The sequence below is a fragment of the Pezoporus flaviventris genome, unplaced genomic scaffold, assembly GCF_033815535.1.
Source record: "Pezoporus flaviventris isolate CSIRO_AGI_PZ_B2104156 unplaced genomic scaffold, CSIRO_AGI_Pfla_v1 ptg000035l, whole genome shotgun sequence".
NCBI lineage: Eukaryota > Metazoa > Chordata > Aves > Psittaciformes > Psittacidae > Pezoporus > Pezoporus flaviventris.
In genome coordinates, this window is record NW_026892583.1 from 6580945 (window position 1) to 6602318 (window position 21374).

The 21374-nt window shown below is 40.2% G+C and overlaps 1 protein-coding gene across 1 annotated transcript; it reads left to right on the forward strand.

Moving 5' to 3' along the window:
* The first annotated feature begins 13386 nt into the window (after window positions 1-13386).
* On the forward strand, window positions 13387-20043 carry LOC133273815 (photoreceptor outer segment membrane glycoprotein 2). The gene is made up of 3 exons (XM_061462393.1): window positions 13387-13968; window positions 17862-18108; window positions 19559-20043. Exons 1-3 carry the CDS (start codon window positions 13388-13390, stop codon window positions 19823-19825), a joined length of 1095 nt encoding a protein of 364 aa, XP_061318377.1. The 5' UTR covers window position 13387; the 3' UTR covers window positions 19826-20043.
* Window positions 20044-21374: the final 1331 nt, after the last annotated feature.

A 21374-nucleotide genomic window follows, 5' to 3' on the forward strand; every position in this document is an offset into this window, starting at 1 on the left:
CCGCTCCAGCGCCTGCTGGAGGCAGCTGCGTCCTCGCTGCGGTACCGGCCTCCTCAGGCGCCTCCGGTACCTCAGCCGCCGGGCTCAGTCATCCCCGGGCCTTGTCGGTGAAGCTGTCCGCAACTGGAGGGGGCAGCCCTGGGCCTGCCTCGGCCAGGCCGCTGCCCTGCCGCCTCGGTGGCGAGAGGGTTGAGGACAGAGGGGCTGTGCCGGAGGCTCCCGTGCGGAGTGAGGCCAGCCGCTCTCTTCGCGTCAGGCCGCCTGTTACCCGGGGGCAAGCGCTGCCCTAAGGACACAGCAGGGCTGTCACCCGCTGGCTCCAGGCTGTGGCACTAGGGAGGGGTTGGTGCGTCCCTCTCCAGTACGCCCTTCGGAGTAAAGGCTTCAGCGCTCACAGGTGACTCTTCACTGCAGGCAGGACTCTCCCGCCGTGTCAGACAGTGGAGCGGGTACTCCATTGCACATGTGCCATCGCACAACAGCCGACGGGACGCGTGTGTAGGCCACAGTGTCAACCCAGAGGGCTGGATCCATCTGGCAGAGCGGCAGCTAGGAGCTGAGAGCTGTTCTGTGGGAAGGGGAAAGCACAGATTTGCTGTGCTCGCAGCAGCTTGTATGAAGTGAGTAAACACAGCGCAGTCTTCCCCATGTGTAAAGTTTCATTAAAGAGTTTATTTCCTTGCTGTCAGGCAGATAACATGATGATAATGTGAATAATTTAAGCCCTTTCCTCATTTGTCACAAGAAGATTGTAGGATTAGAAAACAGTATCTGCTACTGCTGCTTTATGAGTAGGAAGATCATAGCACTTGTAGTTTACAAAGGAGTTACCCAGCAGTGGGAGCTGTGAACCTAACCTAACAGTGAGCTCAAACAGTTGTGACTTGCTCAGTGTCAGCTTCAGCCAGATGCTTCTTCATTCACAGAGTGAACTCCCTCCAGCAGCAGGCCACCAGTCCTAGTTGCGATAAGTGTATAGTCCTCTATATAGAGAGAATGTGTGTATGTGTATAATGTCCTAACAGTTAAAGCAGTTCATAAGAAAGCCGATATTACGAAAAATTACTCATTTTGTGAATGGAAATGAACCAACTTTGATTGCAGTAGGTGGGGAGGGTTGTTTTTTTCTTTTTTCCCAATTTTTTTTTTCTACTAGTACAACTACCCAATTGTAAAATGGATTTATGAGTTATGCTTACCGTTGATAGGCATTTAAAATTTCTCAGATGTAAATAGTTACTTACTGTTCCAAACTTGTCTACAGTTATTCTAGGCCAGCCCCTTATACCCATTTTTTCAAAACAAATATTTTTATATATTCACTGTGAAGTAGAAAGTACTTTTCCTCCCAAATTGTAATTGAGGGTATATAAATGCCCTAACCACCTCTTATTTCAAGTAATGCCAACAATATCTGCTGTGTTTGAGGTGCAGTGGCCAGCTCATGAATATACCTGTGAAGAGTCTTTTATTGTTCCCCCAATAACTGACATATTGCCTGAGGTGTACAATTCTTTAGGAAAATTATCTGATACTATTAAAGAAAACGGAAAGGTCTTAAACTTGTTTATCTGGTTTGTCTGTTTACCTGTTTAGCATTGCTAATCCAAGAGGTATAGCTTCTCTCATCACTTTGGAATTCACAAGTTAGCAATTCATTATGTAACATAACCAGACTGTCATGCACAATATCATGGAAAACACATCGTGAGTAGGTTTTCTTAGCATACTGTAAGTGAGCAGGCACATTGGAGGTTTTTAAAGACCAGATAGCCTTTCCCTTCAGCATCAGTTAAAGTTACAATGATCTGTTAGTTTTCAAATTACCATGGACTTTTCAGATGTAGACAAAACCTGAATGGTCCAAATAAAAATCAAGCAGAGAAGAAATAAACTAAAACTTCTTTACTTCTTTCCATTTTCTCAAAAGGAAAATCTGTTTCCACTTCAGTGGAGGAGGTCTTAAAAGATCTAATCTTTTCTAATTCACTGCTCCAGAAGTACACCAAGAGGTTCTTCAAGGCTTTCTGTTCTACTATTTTGGGTTCAAAGATGATGGTAAATACAACAGATACCAGCCTTTGCTCTGTCAATGCAAACTTGCAGAATAACACACACACACACACCCCCCCCCCATATATTTAAATCTCTACGTAAACATGGAACCATGATACTCTAGGGTTTTTTGCAGTAGTACAGGTAGTTAATCTTTGATACATAGTGTTGATTAGGCTTGGAAAAAGTTGCCCTGTGCCTGTTATTCAGGTTTTAGATTCTTAGTTCTAACTGGCGATCCCAGTGTAAAAATGTGTCTCTTTTTGTAGCATAACTACAACCTTTTCTATATCTTTTAATCACTTGCATTTTGTTGCTATATCTGGCTTTGTGTGGTATTTATCTGGTATTCCATAACATCCTATTAACAACAGTTTGGATGCAGAGGGAGTAAAAAGGGGATTAACTATAGAAAGTGTCTCTAAATACTATTTACTCTTGCTACTGCTAGAGATGGACTTAGAGGGCCAAGTGGGTAACTGATCAGACCCTGCAGAGTATTTTGTATGTTCTGGTGTAGCTATATTTTGTATGGGAGTTTATCATGCAGCCTTTGAATCAATACATCAAACATATGTGAGTGAAGAGCCACCTCTGAATCCGCATGAAATGATAATGAGAATCCTAGGTGCTCCTAAAAAGTCAGAAAGCTCTTGCAAGCATATTCAAGTGCAGTAGCCCAGCGCAGATAAACATTCAACTCTTATGTGGCTGTGAATTAATCAAGTCATTTTAGTTTACTACTACTTGTGTGGAAAAAAAAGGGGGAAGAGCAACTTCTAACTCCCAATCTGTTACGGATCTCTGAGTCTTTTCCTACTATGAGCATTCTCTGGAAGGTGAATTCTTACATGTACATTATATTTGTCTGTGCATGTAAACAGTATACCTAAATATTTCTTCTTAAAAATATTACATTGCTTTTATTATTCCTGAGAAACACACAGAAATAGAGTTAACATTTGTATCATAAATTATACAAAAATGTTACTTTTATAAATAAATTATTAAAATCGCAGGAAGGGGAAAATCATTATTTGCACAGCAAAAGTTCAGATTTTGCCAAGAGGTGAATTTCACTTTGGATGGAGACGAACAAGTACTGGAAACAACTGTTTGCTGGTTTAACTTTTCTGAAGTCAGAATGATTGCATCAGCAGAAACTTTAGTCTGTTACTTCCAAATAGAGGGATAATGAAGTTACTTAGCAAAGTCAGTCAACAGCTCTATACCACTGCAAATGGACACCTCTGTGCAAAGTAAATCAATAAAGCAGACTGTCTTTTCTTAGTTCAACCCAAAATATCTAGCTTGGCTGGAGACTGCAAGGAGAAAAAAGAAAAGCACTGCGGATCAGAACTCTGAAGTCAGAGAGCAGGAGGTTACTGTTAGAAATTACTCCAAATTCCAAAGGCTTACCTGGCCAAACTTTATTATAACCAAGTAGTTGTTACAGAAAGCTCGGGGGGGGGGGGGGGGGGAGGAAGAGGGAGAGAAAAATGGCAGTGTGAAAAATAATTCCCAGTCCTGCAAATATGTTCTAACATGTCTAATATAGCTTCAATATTTAATAATAAGTATTAAGTCACCTACTGAGGCAATAAATAGAACTGGTGTGAATTTTAAAAATATAGAAACAAGCCTTTAAAGACCAAAGTGACAGCAAACTTGTTTCTGGACAAAACTGGATACAGTTCTAGCTTTAATTATTTTTTGTTATTTTAAAAAGAATAGAGAATGAGAGTATACCTACATATAAATTCCCAATAGCCTCCTTTCTTGTTTGAAGAACTAGATCAGAACTTCCAGGATTGTTTGTAGATGGAACACAACTGTCTAGTGTTTCAACTTCTGCTTTCTTAGGCTTCATAATAGGTAATCATGGAAAAATGTTTGCTTTCCTGGAAATCTTCCTAGTGGGATAAATGAGAATTTTCATCAGTGTTTTTTGTTTGAAATGAATGATCCAATGTTTCATCAAGGAATCTTCAAAAATTAAAAACCTGTACCTATGCATAGATCTGCTGATGGAGAAGAGTGACCTGAGGAACAATCTGTGACACCTTCTGAACTCTGCTGTTATTTTCTTCAGATGAATGTGTATGGGAGTGGATGATTCATCCTGTGAAGTACAGACTTCTTGGTTTCAAATATATTCATTGGAACTTCTTAGCCTAGACATCAGGGTGTTTGGGTTACTTACTTCTTTATGAGTCAGAAGTTCTGACTAATGTTACTGCTTAGTTAACCACAGAACAGGAGACAAAGCTCCAGATTTTTTTGTGGAGAGTCAGAAATCAAATGACTGTTATAAAAGAGAAGTGACAAAAAGACAAAATAAAACAGGGGCAGGATAGATAGCAAGAGGCACAGACTTTATAAGTACTCATTTCCAAGAGGTTCGGTTAGTCAATAAATGAACATCCACCAAATTCTAGAATTTGTTGAAAATTGCAATTAAAACTTAGTATATAAATGGAGATGGAAGCAGTGCTCTCACTGAAGAGGAAAAAGGTAAACATGTTTTATAAGTTCACATTTCAGGTAAAAGTCAATGAGCACAAGAAGTATTGACCAAGGACGGGATAGGACTTACAGAGTTTTGTAGACATTTAAGCAGGTATCCAGTTCATAGCAAATGAAAAATCACAAGACCTTGAGATATCGAATTCAGCCCTTTTCCCAAGGAAGGACTACCTGTCCCTATAATATTCCCAGCTGATACCTGTCAACCTCTTCTAAAAGTATACTGTTGATGGAAATCAAGCTCTTTCATGGGCTGTTTCACTGTTCTCACTAAAAGAAAGATTTCACCTGTTATTTGTCCACCTATCATCAAAGGAGTTTATTTGCTTCCTCTATCCAGCTACCTTAAAATTGCTTGAACACTATTTTTACCTCTCACCATCAATCTTCTCTACAGTAAGAAAACTGAGTTTCTTCCATCTTTTTTTCGTACATCGTTTCAAGACACAGTGTCAATAAGCATGAAGTCACTGCTGAAGGGACTTCAGACAAAGATCTTGGATCTTTCTCAGAGGAACAATAAGAGCACTGTGTCCAGGTGGTGGGTTTTGTCTGTTTGACAGCTTCAGAAACTTTGTGAGTCTCTTTTTGTTCTTTTGGTAACTTTTCTTCTTTCTAAAAGAATCTCAGATTCCCTACAAGATGTCCTGAGTAATATTGTTCAGTTCAATAGTGTCTAGAGAAAATGAAAACCAACATCAACACCAGGTTTACAATAAGGTGTCAACAGGGAGACTTCCTGTTTAGTATAGGAGGTCTCTTCGAGGAGAAATGTGAGAGTGTATATCTGACTACTTTTCTAGGGGAGGAAGGGTCAGTTGGCAGTATAGTGCACCCAAGTATTGATGGTCTGAGATATGGAACAGAAAAAGGAAATTTTACCTCATGATGTTAGGGGAATTTTGTTGGAAACCTTCATAATGTTTGTGTAATTCCATTTTGCAAAAAGCTTCCTGATGACTGGCTTGTGATGATATGAATGTGAAAAGCAAGATTGCTGCACAGTCTAATTATGAATAGGTCATAAAAATGGATTAGTCTTCAGAAAAAAATTACAGCCAAGATGGAAGCTTTAGGTTACCAACCAACTTAAAATACAGATTCATTTTCTATAGACTGCTGGTCTGATTTAAAGGTAAATATCCTGTTTGTGTGCCTTAGTTTTCCATTTGTAATGACTCACCATGAATCAGGAGTGGATGACTCAGAGCTTGTGGACAGTACAGCTCCTATGGATTGAAATCAGAGCTGGCTTGACAGGTACCCACATGGTGTTTCCCGTAATATACAGGAGCCCTGAAGAACAGCAGGACATGTGCACTGCACTTCATGCAAGCCTGCTATAATCTCCTTTTTGCCTGAGACTGGCTCCAGCATCCATATTGTTATAACCTTCAAACATCTAAAAATGAATATTAATAGTACTTCTTTTTCTGATTTGTTTATTCTGTGGTGTTCTTCAGGCAATTAAATGAGCTGCCATGACAGGATCTGTATTTTGCATCATACAAGGGTCTTCTGGTACAATGGCAGTACAGTGTAAAGCTGTAGCTGCAAAACATATAATTTACTTAGTTCTTAGTGGCATACTGATGTACAAACTGGGTTCTTTTAAATTACTGTCCACCCCCATCACCTCTTGAGTTTTGATAATCCCTCTGCCAACTCTGCTATTCCATAAGCATTTCAAATGATCGATTTAACTGAGGTGTCTTCATCAAACTAGAACAACTGTAATCATCTAGATAACACTATACTTCCTTCCTAAAAGTTCAAAAATGCAATTCAGAGATTAATATTCTGCAATGACCCAATTGCTTCTACTTGCCTAATAACTTACACCTCTCAGTATCTACCATGTGATTCCTAACTTTACCAAAGTCCTGAATATGGACTACCCCTCTGAAGCACTGACATGTTAAAGAAGCACTCTGAAGCACTGACATGTTACTACCTGCTTGCGTCACACTTAGTAAGTGCCTCCAGTTTTAGTCCATCACTCCAAAATCTCTTCTCATTAGTTATCATTTGCATTAAACAGAAGATGAAATGGAAAGCCACTGGAATATAAAAACAAAGCATTAACTTTTGGAAAATAGGTGTCAAATTAAATTTTGCAGCATGCATCATCCCAACTAGCTGTTTAATTGGGCTAATTCAGAATACATCTGTCCTTGCTTGTGGACTTGTATATAAACGGTACTAAACAGATTAGTAATTGACCTAATATTTATTAAATTTACCTCTTTCACATCCTAAGCCACAACACAGCGATCTCCACTGTTAGCAGGAAAGTGGGTGGTAGATGGCAGACCTACATGTATAATCACTCCGGCTGAGGTACAAAACGCTACTCTATCATTGTGGTCTTGGTGCCCAGACTTCCCAACGGGTTTGTAGGAAAGTGCATCATGATTAATTATAGATTGCCATACTAATTTCTGAGCAATTTAACTTTTAATATTAACTTTGCAGTTGAAACCATTTCCCAGTACAACATGGAATAAAAAATACAGGTAGCATTGACCTCTAAGTGCAATAACGTTGGATTTAAGTCATTTCCTACAATGATACATTCCTGAGCTTGCCCTAGCTGTGTGAGTGACCTCTGATTTCTCTAACATAAAATAAAGCTTCTTGCTTTGCACTGTAGGAAAAGAACTACATACAGCAGCACTGCCATCTTCTGCTTGCTTGCTGTCATGCATGCAAATACTAGGTTTATATTGCAAAGCAACAACAGGGAAGGTGCATTTTTCTACTAGTAGGTATCTGAGGCAATAACATTTTCTAATACTCAGGGGTAACATATGTCTGGAGTTCCACAGATGTGTGGGTTTTGACACAAGAACTTTTTCCGGGAATAGAAAAGGATTTCAGACATTTATCCAGGATTTCTAATATATCCCATTCCAGACAGAGCAATAGCTCAAAAATCTCAGGCAAATGTGTGCATGTGTGTACTTGTGCTGCCCACAAGGAATATATTTCACTTGTTGAATATGCTCAGAGTTGATCTGCACACAAATGTACACATTTGAACAGATCTACTATTCCTTGTGGTCTGCACAAGTACAGCACATCCAAAGTATGAATGATTCATGTACACAGGACTAATTCACTGTGGTTGAGGTATCTTTGATCCTATGCAAGTGTTTGTGTGGTCCATATGCAGTAGGTCCAACAGGTCCCAGATGTATCCCATATGCTTTTGATTTGGTTTCCTGGATGTGCTGTTCATCAGCACATAAGCAAGATAGAAAGCTGGAAGCCCTACTTCAGGTATTTCTTTTTAGAAGATTAAGATACGGTAAATTATATTTTTGTGAACTGAAGTTGCCCAATGTGGTGGTTTAAACACGGTCAGTCAACTCGTTCACTCACTCCCCCCCTTCTTTCCCTCCCCCTACTCCAAGAGGGACGGAGAGGAGAATCGAAAAGAATGCAACTCCCACAGGTTGAGATAAGAACAGTTCAGTAACTAAGGTATAACACAAATCACTACTGCTACCAACAATAATAACAATGATAAAGGAAATAACAAGGGAAGAGAATACAACACCTCACCACCAGCCAACCGATAACTCGCCCCCCCCAGCCCAACCAAGCTCTGACCGATATCTCCTCCAACCCTGCAGACCCAGCCCTTCTGGGTAACTCCCAGTTACATCCTGGGCATGACGTGCTGTGGTATGGAATACCTCTTTGGTCAGTTTGGGTCAGGGGTCCTGTGTCTGCTTCCTCACGGCTTCCTCTCCTCCCTGGCAGAGCATGAGGCTCACAAAGTCCTTGGCCAAACCAAAACAGCAGGCCAAAAGTCAAAACACAGCACTGCACCAGCTACCAAGGAGAAAAATGACTGCTACTGCTGAACCCAGGACACCCACAAAGGGCACATGGAGCCTGCATGGTTCCAGGGATGTGCCACACATCAAGGAAGCAGCTCTGTGAAAGTTTGCCATAGGGTATTAGGCAATGCATTGTTGGATGGAGCTTTCAGCATAACCATTAGTTATGAGTTTGATTCTATCAGAAAAAATGAAAAGAGAGAGCGTTTCACTGTATGATTATCCTGCTGGGACATGTCCTTGGGGTTTTTCACCCCATGGAGGTACAGAGTGACACTGGCAGTTATGATCCTTCCTTTTCCATGCAGTAATGCATGGAATGACTTCTGGCAAGTGAACAAGTCCTGTTTGTTTTTAATTCTTAGGATATTGGAGTTAGATATTCCAGCCTCTGCTTTATCCAAGACTTTGATAGACTGAATTGCAGTGATAACTTATCTTTTACCTTTCCCAAGTGTGGTAATACTGATGCATGCAGAGGGGTGTCTGTATTTGCAGAAGCATGAGACTTTAAACAGGGTAGGGACGCATATTCCCAGAATACAGAGTTAGAATCACAATAATATCATGGTACAGGTTTATTGCTCATCATTATCTGGGAGAGGACTATTTAGCTGAGAAAATTCACATTCACTGCTATCCCTGGTACAGAGTCCCTCGCAGTCAGTCATGTGCTCACTGAACTCTGATGCATTATGAACCCTATAGACAAACCCTGGTCCTGCTGAGTGATTCAGTTCTGGCACCAAGATCACCACTAACTTGATCGAGAATTGCTGCACACTCAGCTTGTTGCTATTACTATTGTCAGTTCAACCCAGCAATGTGCATCCCACATGTTAGTACAGGCTGGGCTCAGAAATGCCAGAGGACAAGATGCTTTTGGTTCTGGCTTGAGATAAAGCTTTTAAGAGCCCAGGACAGAGGTTTCTACTAGATTATTCTTGAACCTGGAAAGCTTCCCAAACTAGAATCTACTGTGAGTAGTACAGGATGATCCAATTGCTGTCGGTAACTTGAATTCCTTTCTTGGACAGAGTCAGAATCAGTACAGAGAACAGACAATTCCATCCAAAAAATATGGAATGATGGGCAAGGCACATAATAGCAAGTGTAAACGATGATTGCCAAGACAGATTTTTCTCTTCAGACAGAAGCACAAAGTTTCCCACACTTATTGTTAAGAGCAAGTTAAGAACTAATGAAGGCATTAGCAGTTACTGAAGAACAGTCTGTTGCTTGGTAGCCAAAACTTCTGGGGTGCAAGAAGGTAAAAGAAGTTACTATAAATGCATTTTGTTGGTGAGATCTCAGCTCACGCTCAGCTAATTGGCCTGTTTTGCAGGACTTAACCTGGTGGCATAAGAACCTTGAAATAAATCTCTTAGCTACGATTAGAGATGAGAGATTAGCACAGGCAGGAGACCTGAAGTCTCTTTCTTCATCTCTGCTGGGACAGAAGAACTACACAGATCTCAGGAAATCAGTACTTTGGTCTTCCTCAGGATGCCTGATCCAGGTATTTTCTCCACTGTACTCAGCAAGTTGCCAGTTTCAAGATCCCGTTCAATCCTCTGAAGCAGGTTAGTGGTTTCTTTTACACATAGGAATGTGTGTTTAGCAAAACTGGTGGATTTTAGTGAAATCGGTAACATAAGATGGGTTTCTTTATGATAGAATTGCAAACCAAATTTCTGTGGAAAATTTGCATCTAATAAGTAAGTGTTATGTAAAACTGAATAGCTGTGCTGTGTCTTGTTCTATATAGTTGGGGGAAATTGATACCAAAGGAATAGGTATGTGGCATCTTGGAAGCAAAAAGCTACTTGCCATATGCTGATGGAAGCTGTCTTTGAAGTGAGTTAGACAAGGAAAACTTGAGAACAGTACTGATAATATGGGAGTGATGTCCACATTTATTTGGGTTCCTCTGTTGAAAGAAGTATTTCTCCCTTTATAGAATAAATTCACTTGTTCTCCCATAGCTGGGATAAAAATGTCTGTGTGTATGTGCTTCATACGTCTGGAGTGCCTCATGTGCAATGGCATGGTGTGTTTCAAAGAACTTTGATAAAGGTGTTAGTTCCATTGAACTACTGGGAGCATTGGTGGTTTTACAGTAGCCCACTGCCAGATGTAACTTGGAGAAGAACAGATGCATATTGCAGAACAAGACAATAACAGTTCTAACTCATAACTGCACCTCAGTTCTTTCAGCTGGAAGAAATGTCTTCGTTATGATAACAAAAAAAAAGTGAATTCCAATACATCTTATGCTAATAAATATGTTCAATACTTCATTGAAGAGTTAGGGAAAGAACAATGTACAAAACTCATCACGATGGGAAGAGAGTCATCTCGTTATCTAAAATAAATTCAGTAAATAATAGGAAAAAATGATTCAAAGAGAAGTATCCACACAGAAGCTGGGAATGCAGGAACAGAGTAGGTAAGTTGTTCTTCTGTCCCAAACTCAATGCACTCAAAGTTTCATGAGAAGCACAGTGTATCTTTGTGCAATCCCAGGTGTATCTGTGACAGACAGGGTCAGTCATCATGTGATCACTGCACTACAACAACCAGTCATTTCCCCCCTTCTCCTCTGGCAGTACAGCTCATATGAAAGAGCAGGTCTTACTGCACTAGAGGACTGTAGTACCTCTGTTAGATACATGTGAATATTCCATGAAATTTGGTCCTACAACAATATTGAAATTGCACTGAGGAAGCTGGAAATACCAGATGAGAACTACTGGAGACAAGGACTTACTTACGAGGAGAGTTGCTTTTGCACAGAAATTTTTCATTATTTTAACTTCAGGCATCTAAAAATGGGTGAGGGAGCTCTGTCAGAATAGCTGTATGAGATGGAATGTACCCCTGCTTATGGAATTCAGCTTCAAGTTTCTTTATGGATCGAATATGACAAAGTCGTCCAAAATCAACAATGCTTCTTGAGTGATAGATTTTTAAATAAAGGTACAACTGTTTACAACTTTTATTCAAACATTAAAGCAATGTTTGGCAAGCAGGGTGTTCTCAGTGACACTGTAATTACACATGTGCCTAACATTTCAGAGGCACTGTGTAAATACACAAGTGTTTTTCGTAGTAATGAACAGGGAGTGATGCATTCATATACACTGGCCATTGAACATGAGTTGCGTATCAGCAGCTAGGGGATTTCACAACAGATTCTCTCTATTGTGAGCTCTGAGACCTGAGTATCGGGCAAATAAACCTATTTGCAGCAGCCATCTACAGCTATTTAAGTTCAAGTCATGAACTGCTTAGCTGGTGAAGCCATCAAAGATACTGTTTCCAGGCTTAGGCTGTCAGCTGAATGCATATGGAGGCTTAATTCTGTGCCAGCAGAGCATGATCTTTCTGAATGAGGTCTGAAGAATATTGTAGAAGATCAGTGTGAGCAAACTGTTGTCATTTTATGAATGACTGTTGTCTGAGCTTGTTTGTACAGAGGTGTCTATCAGTAATCAGTATTTCATAATTACAACTGATATGCTTATAACAGTATGATCAGAATCAGTATTCAGCCACAATGGATAATCAGCCTTAACAATCATTAAAACCAGCACCCTGTTTTTAAAGTCAGAGAACTGCTGGCCTCAACACCTTTGGAAATAAGAAAAATACTGTGCATTTTTCACACTTTCTCTGTATTGTACAAAATATATAAAAATTAATAGTTTTGAGGGGAAGTAGTTTCCTCTATAAGAGCAGGAGAAAATAAATCAATAAAAATTAAGTAGATCTCTCAGGCATTAAAATGTTTTTATATTGAAATGCATGAAGATGTCTAACCATATCCTGATATGAATGGAACAACCTGTTCCTTGCCTCTAAAACAGAACTGACTCCTGCCAACATGCACAGATGAAGATGCTGGGATGCCATTACCTTTTTTAATTGTAGTCTACAACAATCTGATTACCCCAGGTTAAACTTTGTTGCAGCTGTGGATCCTTTAGTGGGTAGGTGTAGCCCTAAGTCTGTACAGCTAGTCTGCTGATGGTTTTCATGCTGGTTTAGCCAATACCAGTTTTATTCAGAGTGAAGTAGTAGCATCCACTAGCTTAAAAAATATTATACAAGAATAATGCTGCTTATACTTCTGTATTTCCCCAAATTTATAGGATTATGTTTTACACTCAATAAATGCCATTGTATTAGTGGAATTAGATGACTCTATAAACATATAAATGAGGAAAGGCAATCGCAAAGCATCAGAAGCATTGAAGACAGGTAAAAAGATCATTGCTTGATCCTGAGGTACTGCAGCATTGTTCTACATGCACATCGCATACACTCGAACACATTGTCTCCAGCTCCAACAGGTTTTAGATCTTGGATGCTATTAGCTGCTTTCTGCCTGTGATTGTGATACAACTGGAGAGATGCAAAGGAGAAGTTACACAACATTAGTAGTGTTGCAGAGAAGCAAGGTTAAAAGTGCTGGGGAAGATGGTATCTTTCCTTAGATCCACTAATAGCTAGGGAAAACAAGATAGACCTTGGAACACCGAAGTCCTCCTTCAGCTGTGAAACTGAAATACTGATTTGAAACTCAGGGGGGTTCCTCTCTGAATGTATTTTATGCCCATCATTGTGACCTTTGAAGAGAAAAATAAGAATCTGCAGATCACATGGGAAAGTTATTAAAGGAAACAGCACTGCATCAGCTACTAGGAAGAAAAACAACTGTTACAGCTGAAATTCAAGCTATAAATGTCACTGGGGGACTCCCTTGGCAGGGCTCAGAGCGTGTGAGGCTGTACAGGAAGTTTCCTGTAGCCTCTATAAATACCTGGTCAAACAGACAGTAATCTCTCTCTCTCTCTCTCCCCTTCAGATTTCTGCTGCATGCCTTGGATAGATGTTTCTAATCAGCTTACAAGCTTTCCTTGACCTACGCTTTATTTCCTAACTCTGATCCGACTATGGCTGTCCTCAAAGTAAAATTCACCAAAACTAAGAGGGACAAATTGGCTCAGATCTTATGGATCCTCAACTGGGTTTCTGTAGTGAGCGGGATCATTCTCTTCAGTCTTGGCCTCTTTCTGAAAATAGAGATCAAGAAGCGCAACGAAGTGATGGCAAAAGGGGATGTTAACTCTGTCCCCAACATGCTGATCTCTGTAGGGGTCATAGCATGTATCATCAACTTCCTGGGTGGCAAAATCTGCTATGACTGCTCAGATACCAACAAGTTCTCTCGATGGAAACTAGTTATGCTCCCTTACATCGTGTGCACCTTCTGTTTTACCTTCTGCATCCTGGTGGGTGCTCTCATGTGCTATACCATGAGGAACGAGCTGGAAGAGTCTCTCTATCTGGGACTGAGGGATGCTATTAAGTTCTATAAGGACACAGACATACCTGGACGATGTTTCTTAAAGAAAACAGTGGATATGTTACAAATTGGTTTCCAGTGCTGTGGAAACAATGGCTTTAGAGACTGGTTTGAAATTCAGTGGGTATCTCATCGTTACCTGAATATGGCTTCCAAGGAAGTTCTGGAGTAAGTATTTACTAGTCATAACGAAAGAAATCTAGGCAAAAAACCTCATTCAAGAAGGCAGATAGTAGTTTTGACTGGACCTTTGTCTCTTAATCAGAAAGAATGACCACGTTGCTCACAATATATGCTACCTACGTGCACAATCAGAACTTGCCTTTTGCTGACTTTTTAGCAAAAGGGATGCTAAGCAAAGCAAGGATTTATCTTTCCTTTTTTAATGTGGCGGATTAGCTACCTCAAAATTTCCATTATAGTGAGCTGATACTGGAAAGAAAAAAGTTCTACCATCAGTACATTGCACAGTCAATCCTAAACACTGAAAGATCCTCCTTCAAGATACTAGGCTGCAAATCTAGTTTCAGTTCTATATGTTCACATATGAGAAACTGCCAACAACAGGTACATGGCATAAAAAAGGAGGAGAAAAACCCTTGCATTTTTCGGGCAGGAAGGGAGTGGTTTTTCACATGATGTAGCAATTGTGAAATTATATGGCCAAAAAGAAGAGTCTGGTTATTCTTACAATAAATAGAAAACTTAACAATATTTGTAAATACTAAAGTAGGCAATCCAGTATATAATCATTTTTCTAAAGCTGAAAATAAGTGTTCACTGATGACAGTGTAGTAGCTACGTATGTTCTTGGGAAAGACAAACACAAAAAGCTTGACTGGCATTTGTCAAGTATCCTGTTTTGTTGGTGTCAGTAAAGCCAAAGGAAGAGAGGCCAAAGATCTCACCTTCACAGCATTTGCAACTGGAAACTACCATCAAAGCAAAGCATATATACAGAGCTGCAAACATTTCGGAGGACAGGGCCTAGGAGAATATAGCCAAGAGGGCATCAACATGAGTAAGGCAGTTGGCCATGGAAATAAAGCAAGCTGTAGAACAAGTGTTCTTGAGAGAGAAGTTGGAAAGCAGCAGTGACACAAAGCAGACAGACCTAAGAGGTGATTTAAATCCTGGTCCTACACTGAAAAGCGACATGACAACAAAGATGGTCCACAGGAACTTAAGAATAGTATCTTATTGTCAGAAGTAAAATATACAGCCTTCTATTTTTGAGACAAGCCAAAACAGTAATGTTTTACCCAGGGTCTTAGCCAAGCTCTGTTTTCCTCTGCAGGTTCACCTGTGCTATGCCCTTACTTAGAAAATACACTGTTAGGTTAATTTTTGTTCCATGTAGGGAGAAGATGCCAATGAAATGTGTGAGAGAAGTAACTGCACTGCAGAATTTCTTTTACTGCATGTGAATTGGGTTAACCCCATCTTGATTGAGATGGAACGTCTTAATGCAGGAATGCAAGCTGGTGCTGTGTAACCAAATTATACAGCAACTTCCAAAAAATTTAATAGTGGATCATTTGATAGGAAATCATTGGAAGCAGAGTCCAGCTGGTTCAGAAAGGATGGAGAAGGAACCAAACATTTTCCTTGGATTTATCTTGCACTGTACGTCAGTTAGTACTTGGTAGATTAAGAGGCAAAGCATGTGAGAGCTGACATGCTGCCAGATGAACTGAACTTTTCACCTTCCTTCATAATCCTCTTCCCTCCCCTCTCTTCTGCATCTCCATAGTCAACACCACGATGTGACAAGAAATGGGGAGTCAGTGGGAAGCAGGAGGATGAGGCAGGCTACAGCAGTATAGTCCTATCATTGGTTGGGTAAAAATCACCTTTTCAGAGTCTCAAAAGCAAGTTTTGCTTTGCAGTACTGTAATGAATTTGCATTGCAACAACAAATAGCAGCGAGTGTCTTACTCTCTCAGCTCTGCTACTGAGGTCTTCCCTTCTAACAGTACCAAGATACGTCATCCCTTAATTGCCACTAGTAAGAGGAAACATAATGGCAGGGAGACATCACTCAAGTCTGGAAATTGCAAATGTTATCAGTAGGAAGAAGATTCCTCCTTGTAACATGTGACAGGAAGCAAAAAAAAATAATTGGTGATTGGGATCAAAGAAAAGCTTAAAAGCCGGTGTAAGAGATCACATTTTAACCACTTCAGATGCCGTGCGGTATGTGGATCATGTCACTGAAATATGCAGGGCGTTCTGCTGGCCCAGGGAAAAGCTTCCCTTTCACAGTGTACCGGCCTTCCTCTCCTGCCTCTGTGAGGTTTCTTTTCTCCTCTCACATTTGAGCATTCCTGTTTGTACTTCTTTGGCTCCCATTCTTGCTTCCCTCCCAGTGAGTGGTTTTTCCTCTGCCTCTTACACAACTTGCACACTTAAGTCCGGTTTCAATGCATTATTTCAGTTCTTTTGCGTTGGTTTCATTCTGTTGCCATTACCAGGAATATGATGGCCACAAAGTGAAGACCTACACTTTGAGATGGAGAAGAGTTCACACCTAAGCCACTCCTAGGTGGGAAAAATCAAAGATGAACTTTCTGACTTAGAAAGATCTTTCAGGAAGGTATTTTTGACACAATGTTAAACAAAACACACCACCCCCCAAAAAAGAGAAAGGGAAAAACAAAGGCTGGAGGTTGTATTTAGCAGGGCCACAGCAATAAAATGAAGGCAGTTATTCTGCTACCCCAGCCCAGCCACAGCTACTGAACTTCCTAGCACCTTATGTTTCATGAAGGATACATTTAGTCCCAAAATGCTGGATGAGCACTGAACCACAGTGTTTCTGCTTTCTGTTCACCTGACGAGCTTCTTGAGACGACTTCTTCCCATTTAATTTAGATCATCTGCAGTGGAGCAGGAAATATGATCTGTGAATGCTGATAAATGAGGAAAAGTTTTGGAAAATCTTAAAAGTTCTACTATTAGCAAGTGCTGAAAGCTGGATCTCTCAGAGAAAGTTCTTTCATGTATTCTGGCTCCCTAACAAAGGCTAAAGTGCATGGTGTTCATTAAAACAGATTCTCACCTGTGGGGCTACCTCAGGAAATAAGACATCTGTGATGAGCATGATAATAGATACATGCTTAAAGGCTACTTCCCCAAAGTGTGAGAGCATCTCTCAATGTATTAGATACTCTCCATGATATGGAAAATCTATTTCTCTTAAGAGCCTTCTGAGAATAGAAGTCCTCACAAGGGCCCACTAGCATAAGAGCAGATAATACAAGGAAAGTGGATGTCAAGGATTCATTTAACTGTTCCAGAAACTCTTGATTAATCTGAGACTCAGTTCTCTTTCCAGCATATGATTCTTTTGTTCTCTCTCCGATTTCTTTATCTTTCTTCTTTCCCACTTGTTTCTCTCCTGATCTTGTAGGGAAAGGGAAGGAATCATTTCTAGCAATAAACATGAACAGTTTCAAAAGTTACAGAAAGCATAGTTATAAGAAGTAGAAACTCCCTTGTGAGTCTCAAGACAGGTGTTGAACCAGCCATTGCGTGTGGCTACAATGGTGAAATAAATGCCAGTGGACAATTTCCAGCCATTCCTGTGGCATGTAAAGTTGTTCTTGTGTTAGGCTCTCTCTTAAGGAATGCTTGTGCTGAAAATCAATCCAGAAGTGGTGAAACAGGATTTCTGGGGCCAAAACTTCCACTAGAGTTCTACCAAGATAAACAAGTTCAGAAACTGTCTTGAGTATTTTCATCACAAATATACCCAAAAAGGTGACACACACACACACACACACCCCCCCCCCGAAAGCTGAACACATATCTTGCATGCACAGTACTGAGAACCATGTGAAATACTGTGCTGATACCACATCTCAGAAACACAGGAAAGGAAAAATACAGTTTTCCTGCAGTAAACAACTTTTCCAGTTGGAAAGATATTCCCATTTGCCTGTTGTTACATTGGAGATGCCTACATTGCAGCATATTTGCATTATAGCCTTTATTAAAGATCACAGACACTGTTTGCTGCTAACAGATTTGTAATGCCCAAACTTTCTGTCCCGCTGCAGCCGCCTGAAGAGCAACGTTGATGGGAAGTTCTTGGTGGATGGAGTACCCTTCAGCTGCTGCAACCCAAGCTCCCCACGGCCCTGTATCCAGTACCAGCTGACTAACAACAGCGCTCACTACAACTACGACTTTCTGACAGAGGAGCTCAATATCTGGGTGACGGGGTGCAGAGAGGCCCTGCTGGAGTACTACACGGTCATTATGAGATCCATTGGTATTACAGCACTACTTATTTGGTTGTTTGAGGTAAGCCTCATAAAAACACTCCTCAGATTAATCAGAGTCTTCCTACTCTAACTACATAATAACTACAAATAACTAGAGTGTAACATATGAAGAGTGCCTCAGTATCCAATAGAAAATCCAAATGCACTTCAACAATGTTGCAGGATTTCCTTCAGTGAAGACAACTTCCCAGCACAGAAGCAAATCTCACGGAAGATAAGAACTATTAGAAATGGTGTATATAATCCTGCATGTTTGCAGAGCTTTTTTAGTAGACTATGGCATATTCCCTTCCCTGAAGCATTTATTGGATCAATTACAGGATGATGCATGCAGTGACAACTGCACAGAAATGAGGTCTGAAGACTGTTTTAAGTCAGTTTTAAAAAGAATATAAAAAACATGAACAGGTCTTCAGCCAAATACATTAACTTCATAGGAAAAATTCAGCATAGGTACTACTATCTCAAAGACTCCTTTTTGCATTCCATAACTTCATCCCATGGCCAGTACTTGCGAATATGGCATACCTTTTTAGATGTAGATTAGACTGCTTATTATACAATCAAAATAAGCATTCACAGGCAAGCACATACACCTGTGAAGATGCACTCTTTCTACTGGCTGTAAACTGAATGTTGTCATCCACAGGTAAAGGACTCCACGATAGCATAGGCTAAAATATGGGTTTCTTCCCTTTTTAGCAAGTTTTCATTTTCTGATTATTGCTGTATTGCATGAATATTAGCACTGTAATTAAAATAGTTCCCAACAGTCCTCCAGCAGTGCTGGATGTGGTTGTGGTGCCAGAAACAACAGGCCTTTGGCAGCACCTTGAGAAAGCTGGGAGCTGGCTCTCTCCGCTCTCTTAAACATTGACACACGGGCACCATGATCTCAATTTCCGGAGAACTATGGAAGTGGGGCTTTTTCCTATATTTATATTTGAGCCTCTGCTATAGGCAATCCTTCTTAATTTCAGTGCGTTGGCATGTAGAACACATCTGGCTTCCACATGAATGGACTCCTTGGAGGAAATACTGATTTAATCAAGGTCAGTGGAAAAAAAGAAATCCACTGAAATTAACACACTACAATCTATTCTTTTTTTTCCCCATGGTGACTGATAGTTCCATTAATTGATCATCCATTCTACAGCAATTAGTTATAGTCTCTGAGGCTGCAGTGTTCCTGAGTAATTCTGGGTATTGATGTGCCAATAACATCCAAGTGGGAATGATACCTGATTAATGGAGACAAAAAAAGAATCAATCACTCTCTCCCTGGTATTTTTCTTTCTACAAAAATGCAGTTAATTGGGAGAGTGGTTTGATATACTGCTGGGGTAAGGAATTTGTCTGCTTTATTCAGTATTATTTATTAAGCCTGTAAATACACAAGTCAGCTGACTTAGTGGTAGGATTGAGGCTGTAATTTAAACTCTTGTTTAACTATTAACTGTTTCTTACAGCTCTCTGTCCTTATTGGTGTCCGGTACCTACAAACAGCAATGAGGAATGTCCTCCTGCTAGGAGATTTGGAGGGTGAGTCAGATGGTTGGTTACTAGAAAACAGCTTTGTGGAAACTGCCAAATACAACATCAATATCATCAAGAACCTCGGCAAAGCCAACCAGATCTCCACTGTCTCAGGCATGAACGACCCCAACATCAATGTTCAAAACACAAACTGTGACAAAACCAATGTTACAACAAAACCTATCCCAGCAGCTAGCTAGGCAAGTCTTCAAAGGAACAACATCGCAAGTGTAGCTTTGACATATCTGACGTAATGTCACTGACCAGGATGCCCTGTGTCTGTAATTCATTGATCGTGGTACACGGGAAAAACATACTGATACAGAATAGAGGATAAGAGACCAATATTTTACTTGTTACTGTTGTGAATAATACATTGCCTGAATATCATTTTGGACAGCCTGCGTATAATCAAATACGAACAAGCTGTATCACTGGGATATCCAAAGCAGAACTACTCTTGCTTTTGAAATTGTTCAAAAGTCAGAGTAAAAATTCTTTTGTCTAAACAATGTCATTTTCTATAACAATAGAATAAGCAAGAATTATAACGTTAGAATAAATATAAATAATGTAAATAAAGTGTGTGATGTAAAAACCTGTACGGGACTTCAAGCAAGCTGTATGAGCAGAATGTCAAGTGCAGTTGCTTCACTGCTTAGAAGTTTAGGTCTATACCTAAGTGTGTTAAAAATAAAAATGGGCAGATGGGGTCTGTCTGCAGCATTAGTCTGTAGAGAATGTTTTACAAAAGGTGAGTAAGAGGCAAGACCACTAGAAAATAGCTTTTTCCCTGACAAAGCCTCCTAACTTTCAGGAAACAGAAATCTTGGGCTTGGTATGACAAAGACATTTGTATCACTGTGCTTCAATAAATCTCACCGGACACTTTTCTATAAGTTGGCATGGGAGTTTTTTAAACCCATTCATGGTTTTGATGTCCAAAACACAATAAGCTTCACAGGTAGAACTGTCCAGCTACACATTTTCCCCAGCCCCCACACAGCTCATTTACTTTTATGTGAAGAGAACATGTTTCACCCTTAGAGACTAGTTAATATTTGGCAAGTTAACCTTTGTGTCTCAGCCAGCTGCCAAGGACTGCAGTGGTGGGTATCAATGTGATCACTCGTGAACTTAATTGAGTGTCAACATACATCTCACAGGGAACCGTCATCATCTCGACTACTGCCAGGCATTACTTAGTCATTAGACTGCTCCTTCCTATCCTGTATAGGCATCCAGAGTCCCCATCGATACAGATGCACTACAGAAGATGCCAGCTCATTTCATAGCAATCAGGATATGATTTACTTTTTTAAATAAATACTGTCTTTGCTTTGTTCATGTTAGTTTCCTCAGACAGTGGAAGGGCTCCCTACATACCCAGCCTGCTTTACAGTGCCTGTCACAACAGTTCGGGCTTTCTGGAGTATTTAACACCACAGCCACTGGATCAAGGAAACAGACTCAGGTAGCAGCAGGCTCCACCTTTAACTCCCTGTAATTTATAAAGACAAAGATGGCATTAGCAAGCCAAGCCTTTAAGCCAGAGCATCTGCTCAGATACAGAAATAAATACGATTTGGGGGACACATCTTATCCTAGTTGTTATTAATGCTTAATCCAGTCAGAATTAATAACAATACATTCGTAACAACAGCAACTTCCAGAGTAACGAACTCACCTAAGGATAAAAAACTATCTTCTTTGTGAAGTTCTTCATTAAAAAAATCCCTTTTAATATTC

Excerpts from the sequence above, each read along its gene's own strand:
- LOC133273815 (XM_061462393.1), top strand. The coding sequence starts at position 13,388 with ATGGCTGTCCTCAAAGTAAAATTCACCAAAACTAAGAGGGACAAATTG. Across the intron at positions 13,969-17,861 it reads GCTTCCAAGGAAGTTCTGGA|CCGCCTGAAGAGCAACGTTG; the intron begins GTAAGTATTTAC and ends GTCCCGCTGCAG. Across the intron at positions 18,109-19,558 it reads TACTTATTTGGTTGTTTGAG|CTCTCTGTCCTTATTGGTGT; the intron begins GTAAGCCTCATA and ends TGTTTCTTACAG.